This window comes from Haemaphysalis longicornis, unplaced genomic scaffold (assembly GCF_048455015.1).
Source record: "Haemaphysalis longicornis isolate Haplotype H1 unplaced genomic scaffold, Haemaphysalis longicornis Haplotype H1 scaffold_12, whole genome shotgun sequence".
NCBI lineage: Eukaryota > Metazoa > Arthropoda > Arachnida > Ixodida > Ixodidae > Haemaphysalis > Haemaphysalis longicornis.
Window position 1 is genome coordinate 119,868,041 of NW_027526225.1, and position 22,507 is coordinate 119,890,547.

The following is a 22,507-nucleotide window of genomic DNA, read 5'->3' on the forward strand; positions in this document are numbered from 1 at the left end:
TGACCAACTGCTTGCTGCTGCTTCGGGCATGCCCATTAGGCTGATGTGTATTTCGCTCCGATGCGATGCCCGGTGTCGTCGCATTGCGATGTGCCGTAAAGAGCGCCAATTATTGCGCGTACGATGAATTACAACGCCTTCGTCTGGTTGTACGTGAAGTTAGAGAGCATGATGATGTCCACCCATCACTGGATCATGTCGGCGATGTTCCAGGACCTGCGATCGCACAAGTACATGGCCAGCTTCAGCGCTTCATTCATAATCGTCGGCATTCTCGTGTTGCTGGTGAGCTTGGCTCTCGTCTGGACTCCTTCCGTGTGGAACCTCAAGCGGCCGCGGCAAGTCGCGCAAAAATTGGAGCTGACGCCCTACAAGCGCACCGAGGTGGTGGAGAAACCGAGCTCCCGCACGCTCCCAAATTTCCTGCCCGACACCAAGGACCTCGACGTCACCGAAGAAGAGATCGTCGACGTCTACAACCACCTCCCTACTCGGAAGAGGCGGGACGACAACGGTAGAAACGGTAATTCACCTCCGACGTTTATCGGTTCCGGAAGGGCAGGGGCGTGCGGAGGGCACAGCTGTTTCGTTACCCACCGGCTTCCGCGTACGCTTCCTCCTCTCCGTTCACGTCCGCGTGTTGCGCAAGCAGGAAATATGCTCCTTGCTTGCGTCACTAACAAGCACCGAATTTACAGAGCGCGCTATTCGAGGAGCTGGCGTCAACCCCAGCTGTTCAAAGAATGCAAACAGCCCATCCGCTGCCGTGCAGTTTCTCGAGGCTGTGTCGAACCGCAGGGCGTCTTGGAAGTCGCACAGCTGCAGAGGTATTCTGAGACTGGCTCACGATAAACACTGATCACTCACGTACAAGTGCGCGCAGAGCGTGCTGATCTTGACGTCATCGACCGAGTTTGCCGAGCGCGTGCGGTTTAGTTTCGGTATCGATTGGCGGAGCGTCATCCGTGGTTTCTATAAATTTGTAGCCACACAATTTTTTTTCCGTGGAGATATGCTTAAATGTCACTTAATTTTTTTGCATGTTAGTGTAACAACAGGCTGCCGAATAAATAACTCTAGCTCTTTTTTTTTTTGCCTGCTCGGAGCGGTTCTGAGCAGGCAAAAAAAAAAAAAAAAAAGAGCTAGATACATTCAAAACAAAGAGACAAAACAAAAAAGAGACATTCTATTAACTGCCAAGCCGGTCGTCAACCTCGAAAAACAAGGAAAAAAAAAGAATTCAGGTATTTGGTTCAGTGTATACCTCTCTTGGTGGATGAGGCGTGGAAGATTTCGCCTGTAAAGACCATTGGTACCGAGTGTGTCGGTTGTGAGGACTGCATTTTTTTTTTTCAGGGACGTTTGACACACGCTGCTATTCTGGCCCTGTTTGTAAAGGTGGTATACTATCTTATTCTAGTTTTAATTTACATTAGTAAAAAATCAAAGCGAGTGTGTAATTATGCTAGTGTATAATTTATATATATATATATATATATATATATATATATATATATATATATATATATATATATATATATATATATATATATATAGAGAGAGAGAGAGAGAGAGAGAGAGAGAGAGAGAGAGAGTAAGTACAATACTAGCATGACAGGAACTAAGTAGGAGGGCTGCATCGTCACTTGGTGTGCACTGTAGTTTTGTGCACAATTCAGATGGTGGTTTCCCATGGCCCGGGCAATGGGTTTGTATTGCATGACTAGCTAGCTTTTCACTTATTTCTCCTAATTTATTCTACTGAGCACTGAGGGGGCCAGATGTGCATTTTCTTTTTCTTCAAAGCAGAAAACAAATTTTTCTGCTCTCCCACCCATATACTTGCAAGAGCTGTTGTCAACCACTGAGGACCAACTGGACATGAGAAATCACAGCGTATTTGCTCATTATTTATGATGAAACGTCATCAGCAAAAGATATATAAAAAAAAAGAGAATCAGGATAATCAGTAGAAAATATCTCCAAAGCAGCAAAGCAGTTATTTTGCAGTGCCTCCCGTTCACAGTTGCTCGGTGCAAGACTGTTGGCATTCCCAATGAAATGACGTCATTTCCAAACCGTGAGTTATAAACTCTCCACTAAATTGAGCTTACTGAAGTTTCGCATTAACAGACCTTTGCTACCCTCTGTTAGGCACAAATGTTTTGTTTCTAATGGGCCCAATATCAACATTTGTGAATGCCTCCAATGACACAGTAGACAAACGATTTGGTGGTTCTCTTCTGCTGCCAACTTCTGTTCTTTTCAATCACTAAGCCAGACTTCTGACTCAGCAACCTTTGCCTCAACCTACAAGTGGGCAGAGATTTGGAGTTTAAAAAGTGACAACTTGCTTTGTCACACGAGAAGTACGCCCTCAAGCAAGTAGTAAAAAGTTTGAGCCTTAGGTTCCATCTGTCGAGGGGAAAACTTAGTCTCGCTCCCAGGTGACCCAGTGCAAGGGCAGCCTTTCCTCCTCTCTAATCTGTGCATGCAGGCCATGGTGTGGGCACTATGCTTGCCTTGACTGCATTCTGTCGGCATCATGGAGAGGAGCTTGTCAGTAGCACTGTATGCATTTTCTTAATGTGTTTTTAATAAAACATTGCCAAGAAATGGACCAGTTTTTTTTAAAGCACATACCTCACACTTTGGAGCACAAAAGTTGTCAAGCTGAACTCTCCCTGCATACCTATTTTGAGGCGATACCAGGAAGTCTTCATCAATATCATTAATAGGAAAAAAAACAAAACATTTTGCAGGCTCTGTGCTTGGGAGAGTAGCAGCGCTTTTTCCAGGCTGGTGTTGCAATGTAGTGCAGGAGTCATTTATTCCTGCCAAAAGCCATCGGAGTCTTAGCTATTGGTTCAAGAAGTTCTCTGTGCAACCTCTGCAGACTTCGTAATCGTGGTTCAGAACACATTCTCGTTTTTGTAGGTTGGACGGTTGATACTAACTGGTGTATACTTGTTTGATTTTTAAACTATCTTCTCAGATCATGCTCAAGGGCTTGTAGCGGTAGGCATCTACGACAAGTTCAAAATAAAAAGAAATCGAAATACATCACTGAAGCGTTTTCTTTGATTTGGTGATGTTAAGCAGCAGCACTAAATTATCGTGAATATGCACAAGCCAGTGAATTAGCCCGCTACTGTACAGTGCAATATGATGACACCCTGCATGGAATGATGCATGGGGAGTAAGTTGTGCACTGAACACACTTTCTTCAGGAGACGTAGTGCAAAATTTGGATGGGGTTTAAAAGGTGGCATGTCATTGACACCCTTTTGACACCTTCACATAACAAGGGGTGTCATTCGACTCCCATCTTCGACTCCGCAGATGTGGAGGCCCTGACGTCGCTGCGGGCAGCGCTGCACATGGTGTCCCTGGGCAAGTACGAGAAGGCGCTGAAGCTGTTCCAGCACGCGCTCATCCTGAGCCCGAGCCACCCAGACATCCTCACCGAGTATGGCCAGTTCCTGGAGAACCACAAGCAGGACTTCATCAAGGCCGACCACATGTACACCCGTGCCCTGGTCGCCAAGCCCGACCACTCGCAGGTGGGGGATTCTCCTCTTTTCTGAACAGAGTTGCTCACGCTCCGAGGATGTCCTGTGGGGTTTGTGGTGCATACATCCCACTAGTGGCACAGTTTGTTCGGCAGTCATTGTTATCTGATTACAGGCTGAATCGCACAGAACACTGCAGTTTAGTCTCCCGGCTGCCTGCAGGACTTTTGAACTGAGAAATACATGCTATTGCGAGACAGCACTTCATTTCAAAATGGCGGCTGGTGTTTTAGAGAATTCAGTTATGTTTAGCTCTGCCCTGACTTTGTGATGTGGGACTGGTGGCATACAGTTGGTGCGAGTGGAGGGTACAAAAAATGAATGAGAGGATGGTTAAAGACTGTCATGTCTATGCATTCTTCTCAATATCCCCTTTCTTTTTTACATGCCTACACATATAAGCTGTCACCTGAACTGGTGCGAGTTGGATCTTGAGACCTTGGTTTAAGCATTTGGGGGATAACAAGACTGCTCCACAGAGCTTTTTTTTTTTATGGCTTGACAAGACTGAACCGGGTAATGGCTGAACTGGGAACTTTGCCATCCCCGTTTTTTTTTTTTTTTAAGTGGTGGGTTTTTCTCCTTGCATTGCCATCTGGTGGTGCTTGAAGTTTAATATGGATAACCATCATGTGGAATTGAAGTGTACATTATCTGGCAAGCTAAATGCTGCCAGCCAGGTGCTGAAACAGAGCCTGCCCCATTGCTAAGTACCGCGTTCCCCCCTGCTGCGCAGGCGCTGGTCAACCGCCAGCGCACGCTGCCCGTGGTGGAGAAGCTGGACGAGAAGCAGCTGACGCGCATCGACAAGAAGCGGCTGTTCCTGATCCAGATCCCCGAGGGGGACCCCTCGCTCAAGCGCATGAAGAAGGAGGCCTACTTCCAGCACATCCACCACACGGTGGCCATCGAGGGAAACACCATGACCCTGGCGCAGACGCGCATGGTGGTCGAGACGCGCACCGCCGTGCCCGGCAAGAGCATCATGGAGCACAACGAGATCCTGGGCCTCGACGCCGCCCTCAAGTTCGTCAACAACACGCTCGTCAACAAGGCCCTGCTCACGGTGGCCGACATCCTGGCCATGCACCGGCGCATCCTGGGACACGTGGACCCCGTGGACGCGGGCACCTTCCGGCGCACCCAGGTGTTCGTGGGCGAGCACACGCCGCCCAAGGCCACCCTCCTGCACGACATGATGGAGGACTTCGTGGACTGGCTCAACTCGGAGGAGGCGCTGCGCCTGCACCCGGTCAAGTACGCCGCCCTGGCCCACTACAAGCTCGTCTTCATCCACCCGTTCGTGGACGGCAACGGCCGCACGGCCCGCCTGCTCATGAACCTGCTGCTGATGCGCGTGGGCTACCCGCCAGTCATCGTGCGCAAGCAGGACCGCTCGCTCTACTACGAGTACCTGCAGCTGGGAAACGAGGGGGACGTGCGGCCCTTTGTGCGCTTCATCGCCGAGTGCACCGAGCGGACGCTGGACGTGTACCTGTACGCGACTGAGTACGCCAAGCACCAGAGGGCGCTCACCAGCCAGGACAGCAGCGAGGGCGAGGTGGCCTTTGTCAGCTACGAGGAGGACCGCGCGCTCTAACCGAGGAGATGCCGCTCACAATACGCGGTCGCAGTCACAAGCCCAACCACTGGGATCATTTTTTAGTTCGGCGAGGCAGGTTGGTGTGGAACCGCTATTGTGCTCCAATCCTGCGCCAGCTGTGCCTTTCGGTGTGAGATTGTGTGTGTCACGCTATTTATTTGCTTGTTATGTGAACGATTGTGTTTTGAACTGCGAGATATTGTTTAATGTTTTCAGTATTGTTTTAAATAATACGCAAGTTTTGATGCGATCGTTAAGATATGTCGTGTCTGATCGCCTCTTTTTATTTCATTTCAAAACACGTTTGATTACCATTGCGGCAATACACAACACATAATTATACAATGTTTTAGTATTTAAGAAAAAAGTGGCATTTCCCGCATTTCACGAGGCAACAAAACTACTTCATTCAGATATCGACCGAGTTGCTCGGCTAGCTACAACAAAAGGTATAAAACTCTGCTGCCCACACATGCAATACAAGTAAACCAGCGCTCGTAGCCTCACTAATAAAAAAAAAAAACATTCTGTTCGGACAAACCGAACGACAACAGCGGGGGCTAAAACGCCCTTCTTGTATAAAAGCGCAGCTATATCTAAACACCCGAGTGAAAAACAGTTTAAAAACAATCATCGAAACCTTCTAACTTGACGAAGACAAAAGCTACATCCCATCTACATATCCTCGCAGTAAAGACACTTAGCCTTCTCGTTCAATTCGCAACAATGTCCAACGTGTGCATGCAAAAAGAAAAGAAAAAAAAAAAGTTCGGACACGTATTCACTTGAGCTTGAAAATAAACAGATATTAGATTTTGCAGCAGAGCCACAGCAAATGTGGCATGGACGAAAATCAGTCTCTCAATGCCTTTGCAGCACCAAAAGTGTCCAACTGCAACATCTCCACTTGAACGGGAAATGCGTTCTCGTTTTGCCGGGCAACAAAAAGTCGGCCCCGGCACCACGCAGAGGACGAGCAATGAGGACCGACGCAATCACTGCTGATGCGCTGCATTCCCGCTGCTTGTGGAATGGGGACCCTCGCTGTCCTTGCCAGAGAAGCCTGACGCTGGCTGGCGACGGAAGACTGCTGCACGGCCCCCTACTGTGGTGCCGTCATGTACCTGCTTTGCGCTTCTTTCAGGCTGCTTACAATCTGCAAGGATGGAGGGAGAGAGGGTGACGAGGTGCATTTTGATCCCAAAAAGAAGAAATGTACCACTGGCCCTTCCCTGACACAAATCGAATGCCTGTAGGCCTTGCATTCTTTAAAAATGAATGCCAACAAGCTGCATGTCAACAAAACTTGCCGTTGGACCACCTCGCTGAGGCTAAATAATGATAATGACATTCAGCATTAAAATAAGGTGAGCACTTGGATACCAGACGAGAGATCCTCTAAGAGTTCATTTTTTAGAATTAAATTTTTTATTAGCACAGTGTCAGACGTATATATACATAGCCATAACTGCCTTGCAGCAATTTTTACAGCTTTTCCTTTATTACATAACCTTAGAAAAATCAAATGTCAAAGTATTCAATTTGCAGTTTCCAATTCATTTTTAAGCTTTGCTCAAATAGTGAAAGCACATAGAAAGAAACGAGAGCAAAAAAAAAAAAAGTAAACAAGTACTTGGTGCGCAGTGGAAAGCACCAACAGATTACATTGTAAGCACTAAGAATGGCACGTTAAAGGGACAGACAGCCGATTTTTGTGGAGTGCATGTTGTCTAGCTCATATGAAAGTCAGCGTTTTATACACCATGGTAACCGCAAGAAATTTTTAAATAACACGCAGAATAATTTCAATTTCGCACTAACATTTCTGAAGTCTTAAAGGTGGCACCACGTGGCATCTAAACGTCACACTACGCTACGTGTCCATTTCAACGGGTGATTCAGAAACTGCATGAAGGAATGTGAAAGGTTGCACATTACATTACTCTTCTTAAAGGGGCCCTAAACAGGGCCCCAAAAGTTGCAATTTTACGTGCGCAATCGTTGGAGTGCTATCCAAAGAACGTCCTGCCGCAAAAATGGTTTAAAAGTGTTCAGTATTAGCCTAGTTATTGTTCATTAAAAAGGGCCTGCAACATGGCCTGGCGCATTTCCTCTTTCACCACACCTCCAAAGCACTGTGGAAGCGGAAACGTCACCGACCAGGCACAAGACCACCTAGAGAAACAGGGTTGGTTCGAGAAGTGTGCAGCCATTGGCTCTGCTCGGCGGTACGTCACGCTTCTTTAGCAGACGACAGCCAAGCTCCGCCTACTACATCCGCTACCGCTCAGCGGCGTTGGTCGGTGGCCGGCCCGCATCAAACGGCCCCTCGCGCCGGCCGTGCCCGCGTCGGCGGAAACGAGCGTTTGAAGGCAAAATAGTGGGCTTCCAAACTCAACATGCTCGCTAACGACAATAACTGAACGACTATAGCAGCTCGCTAGCGTTTCGGCATGCGGCGCTGTCGCGGTGAACTTGTCCCACCGAGGTCTGGGAAAAGGCTTAGCATCACCGCAGTTATCCAGACACTGCTTTGTGAAGCCACGACAACGACGATCCCCAGCGCAATTTTTCACTGCGATATCACCCCCTTTCACGAACTGATTTTCGGTGTATGCCGTATCGTGCATACACCGCACAGTGGGCTGCTTGTCGACCGTGCAGGCAGATGCTTGCCGCGGTTGCGCGTGTAGCGGGCGTTTGTGCCCGCAGAGATGCTCTGTGTTGTAAATGCAGAGCATTTCAGTAACTCACGATGTCACCCGCGTTGACGTCCGCAGTCCGCACCCCTCCCTACTATATATAAAAAAACTATCCGGCACCCGGTTTCGATCACTCGACCCTGCGGGCGGAACGCACTGTACATGGCGCTCTACCCACTGCGCCACAAAGCCGACACAGAATGGGACACTACGAACGCGCCTTATATCGCTGACTCATTCAAATTACTGCTGACGAGCGCTCTCTCGTCAGCAGTTGCCACAAGTGCAACAACATTAACGTAACGCAAACTACTTAACGTCGTGCGCCCCCGGAAATGCTCTGCATTTGATCGTGCCCCTCACGAGGGGGATGTTTCAATGTGTCTTCTCTCAGTCGCGGGACCCGTGGCGCCATCTGGCAGAGGCACGGCACAACTCGTAGCACTTTCTTTAATTTTTTTCAGCGTTATTCATACCTTTTAAATGACGCGCTGTATCTACAAACTCAGCTAAGCTCGTGTAACGGATGGCGACGATCTACATTCGTCCGTGCCACCGGTGCAGGACGAATACGCCGTGCCGCCGGTGCATCCGCCGTGCCGCCAGTGCAGGAGCACTGCACGCAACCGCGTTTCCCCCAGAGCCGGGAACGCTGATTGGCTGCAGAATTTAACGGGGCCCACCAATAGCGCAGCCGTACTGTTGAGAGCTTCGTGCGTCACACGGGTGCGTCACAAGCGATCTGTCGCACGTCACAGCGCGGCTGTTTGGCGGCAAGGAAGCGGTAGGCGAGCAAGGAAGAAAGTATCTTTGTTGCGTGTTTGTGCGGCCCCTGCTTTACGCTGAGGAGTAATACTTGTTATACATTGTCGTGAAGGGGTACTCTAGCGATTGCGCGATTGAAATGGCGACCTTCAGAAGCCTATTTAGGGCCCCTTTAAAGCTGGGGACAAGTTTTTAAATACCTTTTCTAATCTCATGTGCAGTCAATATGTTGACGCACGACTTCCTGCCATGGTTGCCACCATTCCTTTTGGCGGGTCACGTGGCTGGTAGCCCTAGAAATTCCCATTTCAAAAGTTCTCGGGCACTATCAGCAAAACCGTTTCAGATTAAGGTTTTTAAGTGATGCCCTTTCATCTGGGATAAAGAAAATATACTCAACACTAATCTGTTGTCTGTCCCTTTAACGGGGCCATGCAGACAAAATACAAGTTGGTTTTATTCAAGAGATTTCATGTTTTATAGTGCCCCCCAGCGCTCGTCCAAAAGCAAGCGATGCTTTATTCACTCAGAAATTAGTAAATTTATGTTAAAATTTTGATTCTCCCACCAAATCGTGTTTTCATGACATCTGCAATGACATCACAAGGACAGGTTTTCTAGCTGAGCGGAGCCATGTTTACCGCTAGTCAACCTAAAGGGCGCCACCATACCTCAGCGGGCCATTGTCTGCCTCGGCTTAGTTTTAACCATATTTGTACCTAGCTTGTTTTTGTTGAGGTAGAAAATAACCGTTTTGTGAAACACTGTGTTCACTCGACACGTATGGCCACGTAGGGCACCGTCGCTTATGCCAACGGGCCAGTGTCGTCTGAGACAACCCCGAAGCGCTACAGTGCTGTGCTGCTAAAACAAGCATAGTGTACGCAGTACCAACAGCAGTGTGCATCGGCACTTCTATGTTTACGCGTACTTTCGTAACTTCCACTGTTTGACCCACCATTCTTATTGCTTTAAAAAGAATGTGCCCTAAATTTAAGCGCAAATAGCTCGTTCGGCAAGCTTATAAGCCCCGCCTTATTTGCGTTTGCTTCCGCCGGCCTCAGCCAATCGCAGAGCTGGCTGGTATGACATCATAGGTTCTGTTGCGGGAAACGCACTAGTGGGTCGTTAGGCCATACCCTTTTCTCCTAATTATATAGCTTATTTGAGCGAAGTTTACGTTAAAAGTGATTTTAACGAGGCAATCTTTTGAAAGAACCAAACTTGTGTTTTGTCTGCATGGCCCCTTTTAAGGGACACAGAAGTGATTTGTAAATATTGGATTACTAGCACAAATTGTAGTCTAGAGTCTCTAGGCCATGTTTCAACCACTCTTGCTGCGTTATGCAACTTTATTCGATAGATAAATCAATTTGAAAATACTCTCTTCTCTGCATCCTCCTTGCCGATTTCTTGTGACATTTCGTATGACGTGAAAACAAGATGGCTTCGCTTAACTGCACTACTGCATGGCTCACCGACCCTCCGACAATCTGTCGGCCAGGCGTTTAGTCGGCCAGCCGTTGGCAGGTCGTCGCAATTCATTCGCTCAGTTGAAACTAAGCCATGAAACATTTGTACCTGGAAGAATGTGCTTTTAGTTTTAGTTTGTAGACTGTATCAAACTCTAAGTCCAAGTTGCTCCACACAAACGCATATGAACATTACTGTGTGGACGTTACTGCTTCAGTTGGTGCGGCCGCTGCTACCCCCATGGTAGTTTTTCTTCTTTCAGGCTTTATAAAATAAATATCGTCTTATCGACTGGATAAGCGATGAAAAGTGTATCTGAGCCAGTCTATGCAACGCAAGCAAAAACAAAAGCTTGACAAATTCACTTCAGTGTCCCTTTTAAGGTTTCAGCTGCCAGGAGTGAAAACAAATGACAAGACGACAGCATGTTGTAAAAAAGCAGCTAGACCACAAGGCTCCTGACCTTAGATTGCCTTCACTGAGCCTTTCGCACCCACTACATAGATAGGGATGTTAAAATCACGGTAATTGAAGTGACTAATATTACTGGGAAAGCAGCCAAAAATAGACTGACCGGCACCATGCAACAAAAATCGCAGCTGATTAAACGCAGTAAAACCTAGTAACACCCCAGGTGGCCACTGGTGCAGTTAGTCGCCCGCTTCTTGCTTCAAACCACAAAGCCCAGGAGATTGTTGGGCCACAGTTCCACAAGCTCAGCCCAATGCTTCTGACACATGACGTGAAGGGCACCACAAGCGCAATCATGACTACACCCCACACTGCTGGGCCTTCTTACATAATTTTCACTAGGTTTGGTGCAAATTTCCATAATGCAGCCATTTGCACGTTGCCTCACTGCTAGAAAAGCACGCCGCTTTGATTTCTAAATCGGCGTTACTTTGCTTCGGAAGCCCTCGATCTGCTTTTACCAATGCCCACCAGTTGCCGACCAGCACCAGTAAAAGAAGCCCCTGAAGCACCACTCGGGAGCATTTCCGAGTGCCAAGCTTCACCCAGTGCAGTTTGCAATCAAATTCCACGAGGGAAGAAGAAGAAGAAGCAAAGTGCGCCACCTCTTCGTAGAAGCTGATCTGGCCGCCCAGGAAAGTGTGCATGGCGGTGTTGAAGTCGTGCACCTTCTGCTTCTGGAAGTGGCTCACTTCGGCGAGGGTGGCGTACGACACGACGTCCATGCGCTGCCTGATCCCTTCGAGGTCCTCCTGCGAGAGCTTCACCTCGTCGCGCATCTTCTGGTACTCCTTGTGCTTGCTCTGGAATGTCTGCAACACAACGCCACCACACTGTCGCACCTCGTGGCCATCGCAAGGAAAGTTTCACAGAGCCGACTGCAGTGGTGAAGGCGCGTCGAGGCAACATCAGAGCTACCAGAAGACAGTACAGCAGAACGCGCAAACTGCTTGACTGGCCAATAGGCACATGCATGAAAAACTTCCCACCGATCAGCACTAGACTACTGGCAGTTAATTGGCCGGACGCCCGTTGCCGCTGAGGGATTGCGGCCCACCAAATTAAATATATTAACATTTCCCATCAACCTTTGTTTATATTTTAGACCCAACCAGAATTTTGTTCTATATGTAGAGGTTAAATATAAGTCGGATACAAATCACGCACCCCTCCGTCTAATGACAATGATGGTTGAGTGCAAAGCTATCTCGTGACAAGTTCTTTGGCTGCTGTTTTCCAAACCACTTCGACCATGTCGAAATGAAGAAATAAGATAGACCCCGGCTTCATAACACGAGGGACCAAAGTTAAATTCCGGCCAAGGGAAGTGTTTTTCTTTGCTTTCACATCGGCATTTTTGCATTACGGACACCATTTGCTCTAAAAACAGTGCGAAGACAGGGACCAAGAAAGGACTGAACAAGAAGGGATTGACAAGAGCTTTCATAAGACGCAGTGCTTCTGTTTTCAGTCTTTTTTTTGCTCTTGTCTTTGCGTGGTCTTTCATCAGAATAGTGCAACAGAACCAACTAGCTCAAGTTCAAACCTTGATTTGAACTTGGGCTAGTTGAATTCAATCAGCGCCTCAATGATGCAAAGTGTTTGCTGGCTTAGGGGCATGCGCTTCTTATGGCTACTGCAGCATATTTGTGTGCACTTGTGATATGCTTGAAATACTTAGTAAGCTGTCCTTTGTGCCACACAATGCAGACACGCAAACCACGCCACAAACACTAGTAGGTAAGAATACTTGTTCTGCTATATATAGTGCTTGATTTTTTTAGCTCAGCAGTGACGCTTGCGAGGACAGACTTTTGATGCAGGGTGGAGAAATAACGGATTGCATAAAAAGAAAAGGGCTATGTTGCCTTGTTTCCTCAAATCCCTGTCTTATGGCGCACTTGTTAAAAAAATTAATTACCGGCTATCCCAAACGTACACAGCGTTGAAACAGATTGATTGTGAGATTTAACGTCCCGACGCTAGACAAGTGATGAGGCGCGCTGAAGTGGAGAACCCCGCATTATTTTGGCCACCTTGAGATCTTTAACGAGCGCCGAAATACTAGGGCGTTTTCGCTTTTTACCTCAATTAGAAAAGAGGCCGCCGTGGCTGGGAAACAGCGTTGAAATATCAGCTCAGCAAAGGCAACTAATCTGCACAGTGCAAAGCAAGGCATTAGGGTTAGGAAGCCAAGAGTGGGGGAGGACCTTGTGGAAGCTGACGATGTCTGGCCAGACGGCGAGGACACCCTTGTACATGAACAGGACATCGCCAAGGGACTCCCAGTAGCGTTGGAGCTGCAGAGGATACAAGGACAAACTTCAGAAGGACCATCCTGAAAGTGCATTTACACTTGAAATGCTACAACTACACGCAAAAGGGGCATGAAGGGGACTGCCACGAGAGATGAGGAAAGCACAATTTCGTTTTTTGTTTTTTTTTTTAGTTTTGCGGAAATTGCACAGTACAGACGAAAAACAGTCCCAACAAATAAAAACTACATTGCATGTGCCTTCCCGATATTTCATAACCACTTGGTTCATTTATCCATTCACTAAGACAGACACACGAAAAAGGATCTTCACGACTATTTTATCCTCACAAACTGAATGCTTAAAAAAAAAAAAGGTTTCTGAAATGGCTCGTTTTCAAAGGTTTCAAAAATGAAAGTAAAAACCGATACGCTAGAAAGTTTGAAGAAAATTTCCCCAACCACATTCCAGCTGCACTTGATCAGAAAACGCGCCGTACCTTGGTGTCGTACATGCTGCCGATGTGCTTGTACGTCTCCTCCGTGTGCCTGAGCGCTTCTGTCAGTTGAGCTGCTGCTGCAAGGGAAGAGAAGGAACGTCCACTCGCACCAGCCTTCGCAAGCAGTCCTCAGGAGCGCACTTACGCAATGACGATTTCTCCAGGTCAAATGCGCTTGCCAGCTCCTTGAGGGAACTCGCAATCTTCTCACACTCGTACTTGTAGTCTGGAAGCGCAAGAGCAAAGGGCACACCGCTCAGAGGATTACATTTCACATTACTCTACCTATCACGTTTATACTACACATGCACACCCTGAATGACAGCAATGGTTGGCAAACAGAAAAGTGGCCCCTGAAACGACTGTGACAAACCCAAGCAAAAAAGCAATTCAAATTTGGAGTTTTATTTGCTGAGTTACATGCAGCCAATGAGGCAGGTCAAAGCGGAGACTGACATGAGAACATAGATTTTTTTTTCGCGTGTATGCGTGCGTGTGTAAGCATGTACATGGGCACTGTTGTACCATAAACACCCAAGTGAGGACCAATTCGTTTTGTGTGTGTGTTTGAAGTGCGAGCTTTTTTGGTAAACTTCAGTCGAAAAAAAAAAAAAAAGAAAAAAGAAAGTCGTCCATTTATCTGTCTGTATGATGAGCATGTATGGAGGGGGGGGTAGCCCTGTACTCCGAAATATTAGCCCTTACACAAGTGAAAATGTGCAAATCTGTCACATGTGTACACCTCGATCAGAAAGCAATACAGCGGCCACTGAAATTAACTGCAACGTTATGCACAGCAGCAAAATGCTATAGCAAGTAGCTGAAGTAGCAGATAAGAGCCACTTACGTTTTGAGCACTTTTTGATCTGGTCTTGCGACGTTTTGTACAGATGGTTGACACCCTCGTCCATCTTCTGGGTGAACTTGCTAAAGGACTCCACCTTGCCCTCTCTTGTTCGGGAGGGATGAGAAAGAGCCGAGGCAACGGTCATTACTACTACCACGTTATCACCAGCTCATCCTAACACTCGACTCTAAATACCTATGCCTTCCCAGCTTGCACGTGAAGATACCAGTACTGCACACTTTTTTTACATTTCCCCTTAATCTCAGCCTGATCCCTCAATATGATACCAAATAGCACCAAATTTCTGCGTTGCAAGCAACCATGGCCACATGCCATACAAAAATCTGCATAAAAGCGTAGAAACCAAAAGCAAAAATTTTTTTTATCTCACGCTCCTTCCCGTCAGCTGATCTGGCACGTCTACAAAGGTTAGATAATGTGTGCCAGCGATGCGGAGTCGCGAAGACCTCGGCATGGTTTACCGTTGACAACGAGCTTATGTACCTGGGCTCCAAAAACCGCTTAAGGGGTCGTGAAGAGAAAATGCATTTGTCTTTGCTTAATTTTGTCTGCTTGAACGACCTTTTACGAACACAAATCCCAAATATTTTCCCAATTCATTGCTTCTGGAATTTAGGAGGCGCCGTTGAAATTCTCGTTTTGAGGCGCATCGCAAGCGACCATGCGCGCACCGGCGGTCGGCAGCGCAACTAGAATGACGTCACGTCAAGTACATTCGAGAGTTCAACGTGGTTCAATGTTCTTTGTGTATAATATTCTGCAAAGCTGCAAACCCAATATTTTAAAAATAATGCATCCTTTATTCGTTGCCAAAAAACAGTTTTCTATCCACGTGAGCGGTGTCGTGACCGCTTCAGTTGTCTGGCAACCATTGCAGCAGAACTCAGACCTACTGGGTGTTTGTACAGTTTGTAGCCAGTTTTCCTGCTGAATTTCACGTTCTTTTCCCGAATTCTTTTCGGAATCTTATCTTTTTTGTATGAAATGGCCCAAGATCGCTCAAGCAAAAAAAAAAAAAAAAGTGCCCCGTGTGCAATTCGAACTTGCGGTTTCCGGGATAGCCCAACGTTACGGCCAGCCTAGTTGGACACTTTATCCACTACACTATCGATGTGGAAGCGCGCGCAACGGAAAACTGCTGCATAAAAGCCTCTTCGCATTTGTAACCTAATCTACCCAGAGCTTTAACCGCCAACTTACTGTTGAGCGCTTCTGCAGTAAGCCAAAGCAGAGTGTATACAATCAACAAAACAGCGTTAACGGCATTGTTTATTGAAGAAACAGGAAAGCAATCGTCGAACTGCGTGATGTTGGGACTCGGCGACTCGGCGCTGTATCGCTGCTTCTGGCTAGTTATTTTTGCGCTTGATGAGTAAATAATGGATGGGTTTTAAGTTAAGACTACTTGAAGTTTCTTCGATAAACGTGTTTATGTAACAAACTCTCATTTTAAGCATTCGGTCATGTAAGCGTTCGGTCATGTATCTCGTCAGGTCAGAAGTTTCATGTTTGAAACTCACATTACAGGCTACGTGAGACAGACGTCGGCAAACTTGTGCAAGAATATCGGCTAGCAAAACTACAGTTTATACTCGTGGATACAGCGTAAACTGTTTACGAATGCCCAGTATATATTAAACGTGGTTACCTCTGCCTGCGCATCTCAGCGGTGTTGTTGACTGAAAGTTCGACCATGTTGATCAGTCGTATCAGAGATCAGACGTCTCCCGTTCAGTTGCAGGGCGAGTTTCATCATGGCGCCGATGTTGTAGCTTTATCTGACCTTTTGCAAGCCCGCTCTATGACGACATATTGTGCAGACGAGGAGAACTGTGATTGGCTTCTTACTGACTTACTGAAACGTCACTTCACGAGTTGAGGAGGAAAGCCTCGGTGAAACCGTAACTGCATTTGTTTACCTATTTGCCGATATCGGGCGACGAAACGAGTATGCATTGTTTGTTTATCAAGGTTCCACGGTTATAAGCGCACACACAACACAGATTTTTTGAAAATCTCTTCACGACCCCTTTAATCTCCTAAAGTAACCATACGTCTACAACTGGTTCCAGTATCCCTTTAATGACAACGCAAGACCGACCTGTTACACCTAGGATCAAGAATCACCACTGCCTCGAGAACACGTCAGAACAGTACATCTTTCGCTAACTTTACGCACACTGTCGCTACTCTACAATAGTCGAGCCCATTTCAGCCTGCTGAGAACACAGAACAGCACCAACTATTGTTCATACCACAAGCGACGTGCAGCACTGTGGAGTCTACACTGTTGTGCACGGTCCGCACACTGTGGGCTCCTAGCTCACCATGAAGGGGGCCCTGGAAGGACGTTTCCCTCTCCCCTCTCGGTAGGCGGAACCACAAGGCCCCGGCGCCTTTTGTTGCTACCTTTGCAGTGAGCTGGGCGCCCTGACTGGGCAGACTATTCGCCACAATGTAGCCTCCACAGTGCTGCACGTAGCCAGTGGTATGAACCACAGCCGTTGCAGCCGCCACCAATCCCCGCTTTGAGGAGGGGGGGCACTCACACGATGAGTGGGTCTAGGCTGTTCTGGGGCACCTGGAGGGCGGCAAACAGGTTGGTCCCCATCAGCTCATCCTTCTCCGCTTTCCGCTTGCCCAGCTTCCATTTCTGTTCCACAAGGGAGAGGAGACGTTTGCGTTCTTCAAATGTGGAACTCGGCATTACGATGAAGGAAAACACACCATATGGCACATTCGTGTCACGCAACACACCGCAAATGCATCATTAGCCTTGAGAACACTTGGGCGGCCGATCCAAATTCAGCTCCAGTGAAATAAGAACTGGTTTGTAGAAATGGCAAAGTTACAGGAGCTTGTTTCCCGGGAAAACTGCTCAATTTTCCCTGAAAATGACCGAGCTTGCTCGACTGTCCTCAAGCTTGAACCATTTGAACAGACTCCAGTTTGAAGACAAACTTTCTTCGACCCCAGCAACGTGCCTGCCATCAGGAAATGAAAGTCGTGTGATCCGCGACATGTGCACAAATCTTTGACCAGCCTGCCTTTTTACGGTGCAGGCCCTAACGTGACAGTGTGCACATTCTCAAAGTGCTGCGTCATGAACTGAAAGGAGCAAACTGCAAACATGAACAGTGCAAACGAACTGTTTTGGACCTCCAGTGCATATTTCTAAGATGGAAGACTCTTGCCCAATCACAAAATTTGAAAGATGACTAAAGAAGAGAAAAATTTAAACAAAAAATGAACAAAATACTTTTCCGAGGTTTTTCAACTTTTTGAAATTTTTTTTTCAAGAAGCAAGCTTGTTCCATCCGATGTTCTTGCATGCACATTATGCATGCATACCTGCTATGCTCTCAAATGGGAGTGGCAGAATTATAAATAAAATGAAGAAAGCCAGCCAATCATCCAGTATGTATTGGCTATTCTTAGTTTATTGCTACTTAAAATTACACTGCCTTCCATTCCCGATTTGCATACAATAGGACTGTTGCCGGATGGCGACACCACATCAGATGCCACGCAAGCCCTATTTGAGTGGCAAGCCCTATTCAAGCCCTATTTGCTTGAGCCCTAACTGAGAAGTCACATTAGACATTACAGTTCCAAACAAATAATAAGAACCTTAAAACCAACAGCTCTTGAATTAATCCAACAGCTTCCCTGGTCATCTACCTCTGCAGGTCAAGACGGCTCAAACCAAAGTTGCCAAAACTGCCTTCCTTCTTTAATATTTTACTCCGCAAAGTACCCTTATGTCTTTCAATGGTGGAAAAACTGTGCGTGAGAGACAAGACAATAAGGAAGGGACAGAACAGGCACCCGTCCTGTCCCTTCCTTATTGTCTAGTCACTAGTACCACCTAGCCCAACAACACGTGGTAACCAGATGTCATACGGAAATGTGCACCGAGAATGCAGACGCAAAAAAAGCGGAAATCGCCTCCACTTCCCAAAATCTCTCTACACTAGAGTGCTTGGCTCAGGTCGTCTCTCGGCTTGCTGCCATTCTGCTCCACATGGCTGAGAAAAAGATGCCGTGGTCAAGAATAGCCACTATTACGGGCTAGGGCGTGGCCACCCAAGAAGAGCTCTGGGCCCAGCAGAAGGCAGCGCACGCACCTTCTCGTCGCGGCAGGTGAGGAAGTGCATCCAGACCGAGCTCTGTGACATGACAGGGTGCTGGCATATTCTATTGACCCACAACTGCAGCTTCGCCATCCGGTGCTCGATGAAGTCGTCCTGGTAGCGGCCTGCACGCGTGCACATGGGGGGCACTGCTATGCGCCACACACTGCATTTGTCCACCCGTGCACTAACATCGGTGGGAATGCAACCAATACTGCTGCATCTTTCAGCTTGTGCCCACATTGACCCGATGCGGACTGCACCGTGCAGCCCACACGCCGATGCCACACAGGACAGAGGGTGTGCAGCACCAACAGAAACCCGCAAAATGTCCCCGTGTGAAAAGGGCACCCACCATTGGCAGACAGCCGAATATGCTAACCAAGTGAAGCTACCGTATTTACTCGCATAATGATCGCACTCGCGTAATGATCGCACCCCTGAAGTTTGTCATCAAAATTAGATTTTTTAAAAATTTCCAGCGCAATGAACGCACCCTAGACTTGCCGCAGCAGTATGTCGTATGTGTGCCAAGTCTAGCTGATGATGATCGTGCTTACCTCTGTTTTCTTCCCGTTCAAAGCGGATATGGCTTCGTTACTGCCGCAGACTTGCCGATATTAGCGACATCGGCAAGCATGCGGTCAGTATTGATGAGGAAGAAACTCTCACCAAATGGACATACTGTACTCACAAGACAAAGAAAAAAATTGGGCCCATCTCCCCGCGAGGGGGACTCGAGTAAATGCGTCGCATAGGGGGTGGGTGTATAGCGTTAAAGTTTAGTGTTTGGGGAGTTGGTGGTAGTGAATGCGTTGTATCAGCAGCTTCTTGACGTAGTTTGAACGAGTCAAGGATATAAGGTGCGTTCGTAGCCTCCCATTCTGTGTCGGCTTTGTGGTGCAGTGGGAAGAGCACCATGTACATTGTGTTCCGCCCGCAGGGTCGAGGGATCGAAACCAGGCGCCGGAGAGTATTTTTTTTTTATATAGTGTAGGGGGAGGGGTGCGGACTACGACTACGGACGTCAACGCGGGTGACATCGTGAGTTACTGAAATGCTCTGCATTTAAAATGCGCTCAGCTTGCTGCGTCGGCCCTCATGTCTGTTTTGATGTCCCACACTGTGACAGCGGCAGCCACTTATTGGTCGCTCTGTCGTCACCTCGCAGCAAACTCGTTCCGGCGCGTTCCGTAATTCATGAAAACACTGCATTTTGCGTCACTTAGCAAAGCAGCTGGCAGTAGTGTGAGAAGCTTTTACTATGCTTTTAGTTATTATTTTTATTATGTTCGTGAGACCTATTGTAAAAATTTTTTGACCCGCAACTTGCTTGCCTTTTCAGTGCTCGAAAGTTTTTCGCGAGAAATTTACCCCGCGTTATGAATGCACCCCTAAATTTGCATCAAATTTTTTGAAAAAAAAAAGCGCGATCATTACGCGAGTAAATACGGTACTGGCCACAAATCCCACGGTGGTCGACTTCCAAGGGCAACATGGAAACACATGCCAAAGGCACTGCTAGGCAGAATCCCAAAAAGACTCTTTCCTTAGTGCGACTGCACACAGCTCCTACAAGTTCCTGCTCTCCAAGAGAACAAAAAACAGCACTGGCCAGTGCTTTTCTAGCTACACCTTACTAAAAAGCATTGCAGCATAACTGTCCAAAGTTCACTTGAAACCAAGCTGCGGGTTTCACTTGTACGTTATTGAAGAATTCAAACCTTCAGTGCTTAACCTTTTGAGGGTCACAGCCGGACATGTATGGCATCGGCAAACACTTTCGAAATGGTCAATGACGTACGTGTACAGCATTGCTTGTATCTTTAAAAAGCGCGCCTTTTTCGCCAACTTCTCTTGCTTGGCATGTGCTGCCACACTTCCGAAATACGTCAAATTTTCTTCTTGCGCCGATGGTTCTTCTTTTTATTTTTTTTTTATGATTTACTTCAGCGGCGCGCCAGGTACTGCCCACCTGGCGCCCCTCGCTTCTTCCGCCTGCCACAGACCAAGGTCGCCTGAGAAACTGATGAGGCTCTTTTCTCTTTTTTTTTGTATTTTATGAGCGGTGCGCCGTCTATCGCTCCCGCATCCTGCCGCACGCTGCCCCCGCACGTGCAGCGGCTGATTTTGGTATCGTCCTCCGGACACTTCTCGCTTTTTGCACCCGCGAAACTGATATCTATCTGATTTTGATTCACTCAAAAGGTGCGGCTCATTACTCTCTCGTTTTTATTTAGAATTTTTGTTGTGTTACTCATGAATAAACCGCATCTATGTAACAACATAAACTATTTTTTTGGTCACTTTACGATCACCCTAAAAAATTATTATAATGTTTTTTCAAAATAGATTCATCTGAAGAATTTAAATTGGCAATAAAAAAAATCGACCCTGGGGGGTCGCATATGGCAAAAAAATTCGACCCTCAAAGGGTTAATGAACAGAGAGAGAGAGAGAGAGAAAGAAAAAGGGGACAAGAGCCACCTGAAATCTGCTTGTCGGGCAGCGGGGGCACTGGAATAAGGGAGAACTTCTCCTGCAACCGCTCATGGAGCCAGTCAAAGTGCTTGTAGCGCCGGCTCACGGGAACCTGGTTGAACTGCAACCACAACAGCACACGGGCCGTCTCAGCACTCTCTCGGGAGGGAGACCATACGTTTAAGCAGAGCTCACCGATGGCGTCAGCTGGTAGGCAATGTAATTCTTGAAGCCCTTGAACTTGCTCTCCTTCTTGGGGGAGGACACCTCACACTCGTACGGGTCCATGCCGGCCACCCAGGTGATCTTGCCTTCCAACTCCTGGGTGTGTGGGGGGGAGACCGCGTGTTGCAACTTCCCTCTTCAGGGCACACTACACTCGTTGACCGCTTTCCTGCCCACAGTGTGGAGTTGCAAAAATGGAATGACCCTTTACGACCAGTCAGAGCGACAAGAAACGGGTGCCTGAATTTCGGCTTGCTTCGCCAATGACCATGACTCGATTAAGACCCAATGACGCGCGCTAGCCCACCTCCCTGTTGCTTAAATTCTCCCATGCTTGCCATCCTGAGTTCTACACTGGTACGTAGCTACAGAAGCTTTTCAGCACTACTCCATCTTTTGAGCCTTGTGCTGAGTGCATACCCTTCCTCCGAGCACGCTATCGGCCACCCTGGTGAAGCTGAATCATAGGTGCTGTTATCCGCAACACCAAACACATGTTAGACACCAGTATTACCCTGGATTACTATTCTCTTTCGTAAGCTATTTGTCCTTACATTATTCAAGGGCTGGATGAGCAGCCAGCTACAAAGGCTACCGTATCACGAAAACAAAGCTCCATCCTTGCCCTCAGTTGGTTTCTAGGCTGGCCTGTCCCTCTAGCTAGCAGTAAGAGGCAACCACTAACTACGCATGAAAATTGCCCCCGCAAGTAGTTCCAGAGCACAGTACACACTGCAAGCTAAATTTTTCATTGCCAAAAGCCATCAACACGAGAGGGCCAAACCACTAGAGCACACTTCAAACAAACAATCCAGTCCCAGTGCGCATCCTTTGAATTTTCGGTGGCATGACTGCGTGAAATGAGCGCACACATGCAACAGATTACCACCAACGCTTTTCGAGAGATTTCCGACACTTGCCCCAATGTGGAACTGCTCGTCACTGGGCACCATGGGCTTGATCAGGCCAAGGAGCCACGACTCTCCCCCAGATTTGACGAAATTGGAAAACCTGCAGGCAACGTGCGACGAGCGTCAAATTACAAAGTGGCCCCTTTGACAAGACAGTTCCCTCGGTGTCAGCCTGAAAAATCGGCTTTCAAACTATCGGATGAGCTGGAAAGCAGAAGAGGCACCGTCACTCCACATCTCCATCAGACCATAGAGTTTCTTACGGTATACACTAGAGAGGAATCTGGCGCTAGCGTCTATGCGGCTCACATCAAGGTCTTCTATGTCGTCATGGACCGCCATTATACATTGCGCTCGCCTTAGTTCCATCATTGGCTTGGATTGAAACGTTTCAGTGACTGCAAATTTAAACAAAGTGCCACAAAAACGCGAAGAATAGTATGCAATTATGTAAGTGGAAAATAAAAACAGGCTGTTTTAAAACTAAGGAAAAAAGAATGACAGCGTATTTTTGCCAAAACTGTTGTGCCTGCTATTCCGCAGGCCAAG

The 22,507-nt window shown here is 47.5% G+C and overlaps 2 protein-coding genes across 2 annotated transcripts in view; one reads left to right on the top strand and one right to left on the bottom strand.

Annotated features, from left to right (window-relative positions):
- On the top strand, positions 1-5,436 carry Fic (FIC domain protein adenylyltransferase). The gene is made up of 3 exons (XM_077694397.1): positions 1-523; positions 3,343-3,563; positions 4,309-5,436. Exons 1-3 carry the CDS (start codon positions 124-126, stop codon positions 5,170-5,172), a joined length of 1,485 nt encoding a protein of 494 aa, XP_077550523.1. The 5' UTR covers positions 1-123; the 3' UTR covers positions 5,173-5,436.
- Sh3px1 (sorting nexin 33-like protein SH3PX1) overlaps positions 5,415-22,507 on the bottom strand; it is a 27,626-nt gene continuing 10,533 nt past the window's right edge. The window contains exons 6-16 of the mRNA XM_077694395.1: positions 21,968-22,058; positions 21,018-21,143; positions 20,829-20,943; positions 18,336-18,466; positions 16,758-16,861; positions 14,188-14,291; positions 13,486-13,566; positions 13,341-13,417; positions 12,797-12,886; positions 11,192-11,398; positions 5,415-6,331 (exon numbers count right to left, since the gene is read on the bottom strand). Coding sequence (XP_077550521.1) covers positions 6,278-6,331; positions 11,192-11,398; positions 12,797-12,886; positions 13,341-13,417; positions 13,486-13,566; positions 14,188-14,291; positions 16,758-16,861; positions 18,336-18,466; positions 20,829-20,943; positions 21,018-21,143; positions 21,968-22,058 — 1,180 coding nt within the window. The 3' untranslated portion in view covers positions 5,415-6,277. The remainder of the gene's footprint in view (positions 6,332-11,191; positions 11,399-12,796; positions 12,887-13,340; positions 13,418-13,485; positions 13,567-14,187; positions 14,292-16,757; positions 16,862-18,335; positions 18,467-20,828; positions 20,944-21,017; positions 21,144-21,967; positions 22,059-22,507) is intronic.